The sequence below is a fragment of the Manacus candei genome, unplaced genomic scaffold (assembly GCF_025592945.1).
Source record: "Manacus candei isolate 608988 ecotype Guabito, Panama unplaced genomic scaffold, ASM2559294v1 h1tg000043l, whole genome shotgun sequence".
In the NCBI taxonomy this organism is placed as follows: domain Eukaryota; kingdom Metazoa; phylum Chordata; class Aves; order Passeriformes; family Pipridae; genus Manacus; species Manacus candei.
The window spans coordinates 157,877-172,510 of record NW_026138091.1 but is presented as its reverse complement, the minus strand read 5'-3'; the positions used below and the strand labels follow the sequence as shown (position 1 = coordinate 172,510).

General features: G+C 34.4%; 1 protein-coding gene across 17 annotated transcripts in view; it reads right to left on the bottom strand.

Annotated features, from left to right (window-relative positions):
* PPFIA2 (PTPRF interacting protein alpha 2) overlaps positions 1–14,634 on the bottom strand; it is a 329,493-nt gene that overhangs the window by 205,517 nt on the left and 109,342 nt on the right. For 2 of the 17 annotated variants that reach the window (XM_051795703.1, XM_051795705.1), the window contains exon 1: positions 11,818–12,237. The exons of 13 other annotated variants lie outside the window; for them this stretch is intronic. In XM_051795703.1, coding sequence (XP_051651663.1) covers positions 11,818–11,898 — 81 coding nt within the window. In that variant the 5' untranslated portion in view covers positions 11,899–12,237. Of the gene's footprint in view, positions 1–11,817; positions 12,238–14,634 lie in introns of those variants that run through there. 2 more of the 17 variants (XM_051795706.1, XM_051795707.1) reach the window with 1 other exon arrangement.

Sequence of the window (14,634 nt, the reverse complement as noted above, 5' to 3'; positions counted from 1 at the left end):
CTGCTCAAAATAGGGAACTAAGATGCAATCTGTGACGTGTTGTCCTATTGATGTTCCTGGAAGAGTAAGAAAGGATGTAGGGAACTGTGAGAAACTTCCAACAGTAGTTTTTTTGTTGGGAGATTTTTTTGTTTCATTTGTATGGATTTTTTTCCCTCATATTCCCTGCTGATTTACCCTGCTGATTTACCCCGAGCTTAAGAGTGTAATTCCGCATATTTTATTTAATTTATTTAGCCTATCTGCTGTCTAACTCCCAAAAGGAGAATTGACAACCACTTCATACTAATACCTAAACAAAAGTGTGTGGTTTTAAACTGTAACTTGAAATTATTAAAAATCTATGACAACAAAATGCCCTGTAAGATAGGCTAAAAGTTACCACTACTGGGGAACTTCACCACAAAGCTTGGTGTTTTTAGAAAAATCACATAATAAAAGGGTTGAAGATGAATAAGAACTACATAAAGAATCCAAATAAAGGTATCTGTAATAGGTAGCAAAAGAGGCTAAGAAGTTTTTTAATGCTGGGCTAAATGTAAAAAGTACATCTATTCGTTTAATATCCAAACAGCCAAATAACATTGCAATTCTAGCCCACCTGGCACATAATCCTCAATAGCTCTAATTCTGGAAATGCCAAAGGTGCTGTACACTACCTGTTGGGTCTGAAATGCCAGTAGCGAGAGTGTAAAAAATGCAAAGGAAAATATAAACTTTGCCTTGCTAAGAGAAAACAAATACTACTGGTCTCGCTACACAAAACCTGAATGGATTCTTTTTCTTGATAAAGGCAGATTTTTGTGTCAGTTTACATCTATTTATGCTAGAGAGACACTGGAAAGTAAAATCATTTTTCTTAAGTTCCTTTAACTGGAACAGTGGAATCTGTGCCAGCGAATAGTGAATATTGAGGAAACTGAGACTCATTATTGACTTCAGATATGACTTCTTTACTGGTACAGCTCTGAGACAGTGAGAGTACATACAAACTGGGACAGGCTTTTATATTACTTAAGGTAAGTATTGTCTGCCTTCTAGTCACCAAAAAAGTGCTATGCTGTGCTAGAGCACAGTATTGGAAGAAAATATACTTGTTTCTATTGCATTCAGTAGCAGCTGTATTCTGTATATCAGCCACTGAATCACACTTAAAAAAAAGAGGAACACAGTAAAAAAAACTCATTATAACTTTTTACATTTTGTTTCCTTACTATTCAAAAGGATGCAACAACAAATAATTACTTTTGAGAGAGAGAGCGAGAAAGAAATAAAAAGATGCTATACTGCGTTCTAAACATGGTTATATTATGATAAATGTAAGATTTAATTAAGCTTTAACTAAAAACCATGACTGATGCTTCCAAAATTATTCTGATTAAAAGAGGATAGCTATTCAACTACTCGTCAGCAACACAACTCCAAGAAACAATTCAAAGCACTACTCCTCCATAATGAAGCCATTACAGCTTCCCATCATATTTATAGGAATTCTCGTAAATTTCTTAGAAATTATATCTATAGAGAAGCTTTGGAAAGATATTATATTTTAAAATAGAGGCAAAAGTAATGGTTCTTGAGGGATGAACTGTGCAGAATTGACAGAGTCTAATGGGTAACTTTTAGTTTGGTATTTGTGCTCCCTACTGACCTGATTTATTTCCTTGGCTCCTTAACAAATAGTTTGGTTAAATGCATTGAGATTTATACCATTATCTGAAATTTTTAAAAAGTAAAACAAAGCTAAACAAACAAACAGTTTCTGAATGTCTGAAATTGTTCCAAATCTACTCATTCTTTCTTCATTCACTTAGATTTGTATGTGAGCTGTGTTAGTTTTAGGTATGTGAGAAACATGATGGTGACTGTTAAATCTGCTGAAAGAAGACAGGATTGTTTCTTCTGATACTAAATTGGAAGTTGAAAGAGAACTTCGAATTCAGTTCTAATATCAACCCCTTTGTTTATCCAAACTTCAAAATGTTTTGGTATCTTTAACTGACCATCTGAAAATTCCCAGACCATCTCAAGCAAGCTACTATGTTCCCAGCCTAAGGAGATGAGCATATGCACTACTGTCATCAGATGTGCTGATGTGCTTTATTCAAGACACAAAAGTTGATGCTGACATTACTTCAAGCAATAAATGCCTGTATACATGTGTTTAGTGTAAGTTACCGATTTAATTCTTTTGCTGAGCACAGTTTAGCAGATATTTAGCTTTATGCTTCGCTGTTCATTACAGTGTTAGACAAGCCATCCAAGGCTTCAGGTCAACAGAGGTCATATTATGTTTTCAAACCTTATGAGATACATCAAAGCCATCCACTGAGCCCATCTGGAACTACATGAAACTACATCCCAACTACATGAAACAGAGACTCATTTAATACCCTGGAATAATTTTCTGTCTATCTACTACTAATATAAAAGTATGGTAAAGAAATTTCCATAACAATGTAAAAAAATATTTTCCTTTATTTCCTTGAGACTGTATACTAATAGCTTTTATTTGCTCAGAAATATAAGATCCTAATAATAATTTTCTCCACATAATATTTATTTAAATAATAGAGTCCCAAGAAAATAATAAAACACACTACAAATAGTATGCATTGAACAGATACATCTGAAATCAGCATGGCATTAGAGAGTCAACAGTCTTTATCAATATTTTACAACATTTATTATATAATTTGCCAATAAAATTTTCAAATTATGTTGACAAAAAACTATTTGTTATAATTAATAAGACTTATTAATAATTATTATTTAATAGTATAATTATCCATTTATCAGTATTGACAAAGATCAGCTCAACATGGGGCAACTTAACTTCCTGGACTCTATCAGAGAAACACTCTTTCCCATAATGCGATTTGGGATTGGCCTTTATTTTGAAATGCTGTTAATTAGATCCTGTCATTACAGAAATCAAATCTACACTAGTGTTTTATTTTCTATCAGGCAGGCAATCTGAAGCAAATTTCCCCATTATCTCAACTCACTTCGGTTTGCATCATGATTTCAGAGTGCCTGCACTGGGTGCTTCCTTGATGAAACTGAAAGATGACTTGTGAGAGTGAATCTGATGCTTTCCATCTATCTGTGAATGTTCAGCCAATGAGACCTGACTAGACTTATTCCACCTGGCCTCTAAACATGGATGACACAGATATATTAGATCCTCCTCTTTTGCTCTACAGACTGACTTTTATCCTGCCACAGTACTTATTAATGGAAACATAAACACAGGGATTCTGTTCAAGTACCTTCCCTTACACTTTGGTTCAGCTTATAGCACAAGCATATCTCTATATGTAACCACACCCTCAATGCTTTTTCAGTGCTACTAGCATCTCCTCACCACCTTTTTCTGAGCTTTGCTCAGTACCAACACTGTTATAGCTGATGGTGTAGGTAAAATCATTCCTCACAGTGTTCCACCACCATGCATGCAGAATACTTAATTAAAAAAAATCAGTTTATACTTTGTTAGGCCTATCACTAGGAATAACACATTTCATATGAACAAGACCTCTTGTGGAACTGTAAAATTCCTCTTAGTGAAAAAATATGAACAGATCACTTAAGTTTCCATGAGTCAGTATTCTAATTCTTTCAATGGAAATACTGAATCCATAATCTTCTCATTTACATATTTGAGTGAATCACAATATCAACTGAACTATGTCAGCTGTCATTTCAAAACAATCCTAGCTCCCAAGTCCTCCATATATGTTATGCTAAGCATAGCTGCCAACTGGATATTGAAGTAGACAGGAACAGTTGAGGTAAAATGCAATTTATTTACTGAAATCATTACTAAGAAATCTAGTATTAAAAATCATGTGATGTATATTAACTCTGCTCCGTTCCAACTGAAAATACAACCTATGAATAAAGGTAAAATTCGATTAATGTTTTAATTCTTTCCCCAAGCCAGACATATCTATAGGCATAGTTCCTCATAAGTTCCTCAGCAAAAACTTTATTCACATCTCAACTTATTTAAAACCATTAAAATCATACACTTTTTTGTTTGCCTTCAATCATAGGACCGTTCGACATGTCAAGTATTTTGCATTTTCTGGTTTCACTTGCTTTGTTTTATTTCTTTAAGATGGATGAAGAAAAAGAAGAAATTTTCAGATCTCCCACCTTGCAACATCATCAGCTGATGTTGTTGGTAATGAAGACGCTATGAGCAAATGCTACATGAATATCAGGCAGGCAACAGAGCCTCCTGTCTTACCAATTCCTAAACAACGTACAAAAAGACCTTGAGGACAAAATGCTTTATATAAAATAAAGTTAATACTGTGCTAGGATAGTAGTGTCCTTTACTTCATTCAATGTGTAGCAAATCAAGAAGAAGGAGGAAGTATGATCTAGATCTGAAGCAACTACTGTGAATGTATTTGAAATTTACAATAAAATCAGAGAATTACTTACACTCTCCTCCCAGAAAAAGATTGGAAAGCTTCTGCAGTGCTACGTAGCAAGATTGGTAATATTCATCAAGTGGAAAACCATGCCATTTCCAATAGATTATCATCACAATTTATACAGGATGTTCACGACACTCATCTACAGAGACACAGTCTGTGCTCTCAGAACAGGCTATGCCTATATTGTTCTATTTTGCCTTATAAGGAAAACTTATATTCTGAAACTCTATACAGCTTGTATTTAGCTAAGAGAACAGACCAGCAAGTATCAAACCAACACACAATAGTGTGTAATAATCCTTAGTATCCTTATTAGTCTGGAAAATATCAGTATATTTCTTTGTCTAGTTTTATTTTGTATGTAAATTATGGTAAAAGAATCCAACACTGAAAGCACTTCTGAAATAGAGCCAGAAATATGGGTTTTAGTTATGATTCAGAAACTGTACCATAATTCTATTTCTGGAATAGGAGGAAAGCACTCCTATTGCTATTCCTCCTACTGGTCTCCTGTTTTTATTGGTCATATCCACTCAACTGCAAAAGAAACAGCAGCTCTAGTTTAGCTCCAGTGCTTCTGGAAGAAAAAGGAAGGGTACTTTCTGACTCTACCTCATTACATTGCAAAGTAGAACTGGTCACACTCTGCATGACAGGAATTCTGCATAGGAAAGGTTCATTGACTGCTCTGCTTGTTTACTGTTCAGTTCCAACACGTGTAATAATGCTATTATGTGGACAAAATATTTTTGTATGACAAGCAAAAGAAAAATCTACATGAATATTTACTTAAGGCACAAAGACTTCAAGCTCTATCTTTCTATTTTATTGTATGTGTGTATTTAAAGATCCTGGATTCTTCATTTGGTCTAATTATCGGTTTTTTTGAGTAAACAACATAATTTACAAAGTCTCTACAACAAAAAAATACTACAGACAGTTCTGTGCTCAATTATTTTTGTAATTCTTTTTTTTTTTTTTGAAAAGCATGTGTATGTGTATGTCCATATGCTTAGTTTCAACTTGAGGCTTTGGCAAGAAGGATTAGTTTTCCTGTTTTCCACTACCAAATTCATGGTAATTGGGCTAATACTAGAACCATAATGTTTCTCATTTCTTCAGTAAGCAATCTGTGTTTCCACCCAGAGGAGGATGCAAATGTATCTATAGATCAAAACAGTCAGTTAATACTGAGTCGAGTCACCCTTCTCAGTTCATTGCATGCAGAACAACATATTCATAAAACTATCAGACCATCTTATTGACTAGCTAGAAAAAACAAACTACAGAAAATATGGGGCCATGCAGCACTATTGATTTTTAAACAGGAAGAGGGTATGTGGTGGGGCAGCCCGGCAGCCCAGTTCCAGCTAAAACTCAGAAGCCAGCCAGAAAACAAGTAGCTTTTCAGAGATACTCCATGTGACATGGGTGTTGACTGTGGTTAGGACATTGTCTTTCATGAGCTCTGATGGCCACAAATCACAATTCTCTGGCACAACAGAATTATGCAAAAAACCCTCCAACCCTTGTGCAGATAAAATTATTTCTCTAGATACCTAAGGCACATTAAATAATTCACAGTAACAGAGTTTTAGTGCATAAAACAGGCAATAAAAATATATATCACAGAATAATAATAGTAAATAATAATAAATAACACTCCCTTGCAATGTAAGATCAACTTTTGTTGCCATTTGTCGTTTATTCCTAAGTAAAAGGGCCTGTAAGCATATTTTTCACACTACTCAAAATTCCTAAATTCCAAAATTATATAAAACCCACTTACACAGCTATAAATATTCCCAAGATAACTGCAATGAAAATCACTTTATTATTATCTCCTCCCTTTGACGCTGCCCAGATTTTTTAAAGATTTTTTTTTGTTACATGTTAAAGCACTTGTCCAGCATTACTATTTTCTATCACAGTTAAATGTCAGAAGTCTTTAAAAACTAGCTCACTAACAGCCTTTCTGCCACCATATTTATATTCACTAACACATCTTTCAAAGCTTCTGAAGTCAACTCACATGATCTGCACCAAAACGTGTTGCAGACAAACCCAATTATTCAGTGGACTCCTGTTATAGCTGGCTTTTCAGTGATGTTTACCATCATTACTGATACGAGTTACCAACTAGTTATGGACTTGCAGCTTTCACAAAGAACATGCCTCTAGTACTTTTACATGATGTTTGTGCAAAGAATGTACTGTGCCAGTGTGATAAGTAAGAAGAGAAAAATCTTTATTTAGGTAAAACTAAGGGAGAAATTCCACTCCTGGCAGAGGGTTGCTGAAAGGAGCTGCCTACATGCTCAGCCAGTCGAAGGGTTCAAGGTAAGATCAGATTCCACAATTCTTCCATGGACCAGGTGACACAGCTCTGAAAGTATACACAAATTTTTGACTATTCTGCATGTTATATATGGCACATTTCTACATTTCTACATATTTCTTAATTTGCAATTAAGTCTGCATAGAGTAGGAACAGTCATCGAATTTTACAAGAATTTTGTGGTGATATGAGTGATCACATCAGATACAAGGTGACTAATAATCCATCTCCATCACAAGAAATATATTTTTTCATAGCAGCGGATATTTCCGCAAAGAAACTTAAAAGCTCTTTTCTTTGATCTTAAATTATATTGCACTGAAATATGTGAAGCAACAACATAGTTGAAAAGTTAAACAAGAGTAGCATGGCACACCTGCCCAAAGCATAATCTAAGGATAAATGTACGCTAATAAGTACAATTATAAATTCTAGCAAGATACTTTCTCTTATAGGAAAAGCTTTTTGTTTCATTTTCATATAAGATACATGAAAGAAAATAAGATTAATGAAACAGATAATATAAAACAAGTTCTGGGTAGGTATACAGATGAATTAAACTATTAATATAGAAATTAATAGGAAAATGAATGAGTGCATCTAGCATTTCTTATAGAATATGAGGTTTTTCCCACACAGCTCAAAACTCACTGTGTACCAGAAAGCAACATTTTTGCTTGCATTCTGTTAACTCACTATTACTGACATGTAACATTTAGTTGCTAAGAAATAAAAACCAGTAGGAATCAGTATCATGGTGATAGATATGTTTTATGTATAGAAATATTTCCCAGTCTCCCAGTAACCCCGTTTCAAACCTTTGATCAGCAATGCACTTTTACAGTACTGCATAGTATATTTATAATTTTATGTCATATGAATATTTTAGGATTTCTCTGCAGGTTTTGTAAGAAAGTAATTTTATTTCTTCAGAGGCCTTCTGATCATTAGATAACTTTAAAAATTACTTTAACCTTCTTGGATTTCAGGAAAGACCAGCCCTTACTTCACTACTTGTTATCAAAAAAGGAGTACACTCTAGTTGTCCTAAGAGTACATTTATAAATGACAAATCTCATCTGACTATCAAATGGGCTAGAAGTGCTCCCAAGCCTTTGAAAGTTTGTGTTTAACATTTATGGAAACTGTTACTACATACTGCTGATGCCAAAGATAAAGATTCAGCCAGATCCATGAGACCTTGTGTAGAGGCAATTCAAGCATGTTTTCCTCTCTACTGCACATGGCTGGCTCCTGTGTTCTGCCTATTGGCAACTCCTTTTAGTCCTCATTTGGGTCTGTGCTTAGATCTGTGCTTTAGATATGTGCTTAGCTTAATAACTGAAAGTTATAAGACCTAAAAATACTGTTCATAGAAGTATTTCAGGTTTTTTTTTTTTAGCAAAGATGCTGAAAGAGAGGAAAAAAAGGCTTTTTCAGTTCAAATTCTGTTGAAATAAACATCATGTACAATGTGATGATAATTTGAATGTTCCTTTGTGCAAGTTAGTGTTCCCATGTATTACTGTAGACAACCAATTTAAGAAAACAAGAAATATTTACTGGATATGATAAACACCAACACAAACCTAAGTTGCATTTAAGTGACCAAAGCGGCATTAGACAACTTGCAAAAACAAAATCCGAAATTTCAAAATTAAGTTCCTTTGTGCTATGCTGTCATTAAAAAGAGAACAACCCTCAAGGTCCCAATAAAAACAGCCCAAATAAAAATATTTTTCAGTGAATTAATATTTCCCACTTCATAAGCAATGATCAAGTTAAAAATATCTCCTTTCTAATCCAACCTTTTCTACCTGTATCATTATTTTATGCACATAAACATACAGCTAAATAGATGACCCAGCAGAGAACAAAGAATGTTACTACTTGGATTTTGCTGTTTACAATGTTCATGAAAGGTACATGCTCACTGTGGGACTGCTGGCAAACCTCAAGTAGCTAAAATACTATATTTTTATCAATCTTGAATACAAAAATAAAGAAAATCACTGCTTTATGTTATATAGCTGCAGAAGTCTGCCAAGGTTGGCACAAGTGAATTGAGATGAAACAAGGAGATACTGAAATACAAAGCACTAAACTTTGGTATTGCCCTGCTTATTATAAAATTAAACCTTGTTCATTATAACTCCTTTCTTTCATACAATATATAACTTCTTTATATGAGCTCTTCTCATATAGTTTTCTATTTTAATAACTTTAATCAAGCATAGTGTAGGGGTCAAAGATTAAGCTTCTTTGAATTACAGCAGTTCGTTCAGGAAACGTACTGAACTAAATCATGCTTTTAACATTTGCAGAATTTCAGGACAAATTTCCTGAGCAGAACAAAGGTACTAGGAATATCATAGCTTCTATATAGTTCCAGATATTGATTTAATTAGAGGCAGACATTGGAGCACCAAAAATCTTCAGATGGTTAGTCTGTCAAACACTAACTATGATCATCCTCCACCCAAGCACTCCGATAGATGCACCCCTGTATGGCCAATCTGATTCCTTGGCCATTAGAGTCCAACTTGGTCTTATTTCCTGAGAACATCAGTGACACCCTGATAATAAAGTTACAACTTGCACACATGCCTTGTGTTTCTTTCAGTACTATTTCTGTTGTTGAAAGAACTAACATGTGTTATTGGATCAATGTACAATTAATTCAACTGTTTAATCATTACATCAATGTACAGTTAATTCAGTAGCTTAATCACACATCACCCGCCATCAATCAGCGTTCAGGACATCATCTCAAAAATTTTGTATTTCTTCAGTTTTGAACATGCTAAAAATTGTTTTTACTACGATTATTTTCACACATTTAGGTTAAATATCAGTGTACATATTTCAAATTAAGAACCATTATGTTGTTCCATAACTTTGCAAGTTTTTTAAACAAAAGAGATTCTCCATCTCCAACAGATTCAACATAACATATAGAAACAATAATATGGGTAGGAAAGAAAAAAGGTGAAAATACTTTAAAACAGATCAAAATAATTAATAAGAGTTGTATGAAGTCCTTCTCAGGAATTATGAAATTTGCAAGCAAAAATTGAAGTAACTCAAGAGGGAAAGAGAAACTACCACAAACATGGTGGTCAAAACCTAGGAAGCAAAGAATGACAAAGCCAAGGCAAGAACTGGAAAGTTGCTTCACATATCTTTATATTGCACATATGTGAATAAATAAATAGAAAAAATAATTGGAAAAGGGCATCAGAGGATAATACAGGCTTTCTTTGGTTGATTTTTTTTTAATTTTCAGAGATTTTTTTTTAGTGCTGATAACACCAAGCTGTTCTAGAACACAAACTCAGACTGTCTGGAATTAGCAGTTTTACATTCCAAGGTCATTTAAATCTACGTTGTTCATTAAAGTATCCAGAATGCAACTGGAAATTGAGTTCTGCTTTCCTTTTTATTTAGTGACCCCTCAGCTCAAAAATCAGCAGAAGAAATGATTTTTGAAAGAGAATTTTGTGTATGTAGGACAATGTCTACTGTAATCACAGAGATTGCCAGTAGCAATAATACATACTGTAAAAAATACATATACTTTACTCTTAGCATTTATTTTCATAAGTTACCACAGAATAAAATATTCAAATTGGTATCACAACCAAGCATCCTAATTTTTGTGACTTTTTCAACTGGATACACTAAGAAAAAATACCTGACATCAGGAACTGTGTTTAAGAGCATAGCTACAGGATGCTGTACAGAATATTTAGATTCAGTGTGTGAAAAAAGTAGTCATGCTGTAGAGGAACAGGCCTAGGGCAATCATGTCTCTGAATCACTGCCAGGATCAGCAGATCGTCACTGTTGGGAGGATGCTACTCTTTCTGTACAGCCCTCAACTGTCATTTGACATCACTGTGAGAAGGGCAAGACACTACAATTAAAAACAATGGATCTAAAAGAAGGCAGGAATAAAATGCAGTTACTGGACCTAAGGAATGGGGTGCCTGGATTTTGTGAAATGTTTGCCATGCATTTTATGATCAACTTTTAATTGCTTCAGATTCCTTGCTCTAGTAGTATACACAGGGTTTATTACATATTAAAGACATCACTCTAAAATAGCATAAAGTAATGAAAAAGACAAAACTGTAAAACAATCAGGAACAGGAAGGTTATTTAAATCCTAACTGTATCAGAGGCTGAGCTGAAAAGGCTGTTGCCACTTTAAGTAGTGGAGTGTTTGAATTGCCCTGCAGGGCCGAAGTGCTGTAAGGACCATCTGGGGCAGGGGGTGCGTGTGAGGGTTTTTTTATTATTGTTAAATCTTAATGTAGGATTACCCAGTTTTTCAGAGCCAAGGCACTGAAGACTGCTTATAATCAAGTGCTACTGAAAGATGTTTGTAATTAGACTGGTTTGCAATTTACAGAACATATAATACATTCTTACCTTTAGCTAAGCACACAAGCTTATTTCCCTGAATGAGGCAAAACTTGGCTTAAAACTGAGAACCTTAATAATCCTAACAATAGACTGCTGTTCTATCAATTGCACGTGTATAATTAGTATTCACATGAATCAAATTAAGCATCAGCCAGCATGAAACTACATTCAGGGTTAGTATTAAAAAATCCATACAGGTACAACATACAAAGTTTTTAAAATTGTATAATATGAGTTTGGAATTTCTGATCATGCCAACAGAATGCTTATCTGAACTAAACAGAAAGACGGTGTGGGTCCAGGTGAGGAACTATAAATCTAATGAATTATAAGATGATAGTATTATTGGGAAAGACAATCAATAGCAAAATCATTATGAATGTAATTCATAATTTCATTAGTGTTAGTGTTAGTGTAGGAGCACTTACATGGTGATTTTTTTTAAAGCAGTAAACTCACTGTGATGATATTGATTTCTTACATATTTTTTCCTACCTATACAAAATTAATGAACACATAAGCTTCTTAACATATTAGCTACTCTTACTCAAAGTTTACCTGTCATTTAAAATCCTTTCAGTTTTATTATAGTTCACTTACCTGAAAAGTATAAAACCGAGTCCCATTAGGAGGATGCACTTTAGGAGAGGCAGAGACAGTGTTCATATCCGAGAATATCATTTCTGGTCACACACAGTACAATCCACAGAGAGCTACAGATGCAGAGTAGAGTGCTAAGCTCGGAGACAGATCCTTTTATACATTTAGGAAGGCAATTGGACAGAATTCAGTCTACCCCATCCATTCAGTTGTACAGTCACAGCGCTTTGAATTCCTCACTCCTACATCTGCGAGCTAAACTGTGAGGTCATTGCTCCCTGACCTCTAGCTCAGCTAGCTTGTTATAATATGCACAATGAATAAAAATTAGAAATACCAAAGAAAAGAGAGCTAGAACCTACAGTATATGGAGCTTGTGCAGAATCTGGCAATGCTTTGGACCTGCCCATCTGTTCTCAGTGATAATCACCTCCCTCCACCACAGCCTTGCAAAGTGATTATGCTAAGCATCCCAGTTAACCAATAACATACAGTTTCATTTTGAGCAAGCATGCACAGTGTAAAACAGAGGACCTCTTCTGACTAACCTGAAGCATGCCTTGTGTTCAGTTTATAGCTGCATTTGTTAACAATGATAATTTTATCATTTCAGTTTCTGACAGTTATGTTAACACATACAAACTTTCTTTAAATAACACAAAGGTGTCTTTTTTTTGTTTTGACTGTCTTGACTAGAAAAAAAAGGAACTGTGTATTACTCTCTAAATTAGCAATTTTTATATTTTTTATTTTTTTGGTGCTACAACTGAATACAAATAGGGAGAAATAAATATTTGTGATGCTATACTCAGTTTAAATATAATACACATTATAAGTTTCTCTTTTCTCATTCTTTTTCAATTCTTTTTTTCTCATCTTCAGTCTGAATCCCCCTTTAGGAAAGGTTTACCTAACATTACTAAGTATAACGTTGGAATTTTATTCTGAGACTTACTGTGCTTAACATAGTTACAGACCTACACCTTAATTCATGTTTTTAAAGTTATTTTTTTAAGGCTGATAATATTTGTGAACACCTGCATTGAACATCCAAAATGCATTCATTGCATCTTTTCTTCACACACAGATCATTTGAACTACACAAAGACACTAAGGAACATAATATTCCAAGAACTTGAACAAGTGTTCCATTTACAAAAATTGAAAACTAGGGTTTCAGTAAAGGGTAAAATTGTAAAGTGGTTGCAAAACTAACTCTACATGTTCTGTGAAGCACTTTGTATTTTGTTCATAATTTTTAAAAGAGAGACAGAGAAACTACTTAATAAATGGTACTTTCAAAAGGAAACTTGTCAAAATTCTAAAAGCCTGGTGAGTTTCCAGGCTGCCTCTGTTTTTCATTCTGTTTTATCTTAATGCTTTTAGCAACCGAAGATAATACAGCTTCTAAAGTAAAATTACTATGAAAGGAGTTGGGAAAGATGCAGAGATGTCTGTCTGTTTAAATGTGTATGTTAGAGTGGTGCATACTACAATAATCATATTTTGTAAGCCAAAGAGAAAAAATCCTCTTAGGCCTAGTCATATCTAACAATTTCTTATAATTACTATGATATGACTTGTATAAAATTTACAGAATCAAAGCAAAACTACCACCTGGAACATTTTCTTAAGACTGAGATTTCAGATTACAGCTTATTGTCCCCTCTTTTGAGTTCTTTTCCAGAAAATCTAGATGCTTGTATTCACAAAGAAGCCCCTCAACTGGTTAAATGAAAGGTACTAGTTTGTTGATAATCTGAGACTAGAACCTTTTACTACGAGCTGTTACTTTTTCCTTTACAGTGCCTACCAAACACATGCTATTTCTCCAAAGTGCAACAAATACAGTTTCTTTCATGGACAATTAAGATGGTTTGTCCTGAAAGATTACAGAAATTTACCTTGGAGTTTCCTTACCAAATGCATAATTTGAAAATTCATGTTCAAAATCCCACATAAATTCCTTCAATAGACAAGCACTTTCACTGCTAAATAACTGTACCTGTACCTATTATTTTGAACTTCTCTTGCTTCAACTTTCATAACTTTTAATCCTTATTTCTACGGGGGATATAGGAGCCTCAGTTCATCTTCCTATACTGCCATGTGCTAAGCCTTAAACTAGTTTGTTCATAGTTTAACCTAACTGCTCTAGTCACAGTCTCAATAATGCCTTTCACGATCACAACACTATTGCTGTATATAGACTTGTTAGTTCCTTACTTGTTCCTCTAGGATGGCACATTTTCTTTCAGCTGCAGCCTTCCACTGGGAACTCTTCTGGAATCACTGTTCTCCAAGACTTAGCTGCCCATAATTTGAAAAATGCTTTTTAAAATACTGCTCCTCATCTTTTATCTGTTTTGGCTTTCCTGCCTAGAGTAGAGGAATTTGCACTTAAAAAAATGACTGCCAAGCCACCACCAAAAAAACCAATCCCCCTCACCACCAGCATTTAAGTTCCAATAAACACATCTCCCTAGCTATACAGTATAGATCTGCACAGAAGGCATGGCATTGTTTGTAACTGTTGTTCTATCTCTCCACTAACTTTTACCTTATGAGGAAATGCTCCCAGTAATGACTATAAATTTTCTTTTACCTCACTGCAAAACAGACCACCACCATGTTCTTGCAGGATTCTCATGGAATCAGAATGTCGTTGTGATGTAACACTCAAAACAGACTGAAAATGTTTGTTTAAGAAGTGATTTTCTGAAAACTGTGAAACTAGCCTCCTGTCAGAAATCAGTTAGAGTACAGGTAAATTCAGTAAAGCATGAACTGATGTATGGCAGAATGCATGTTCACAAT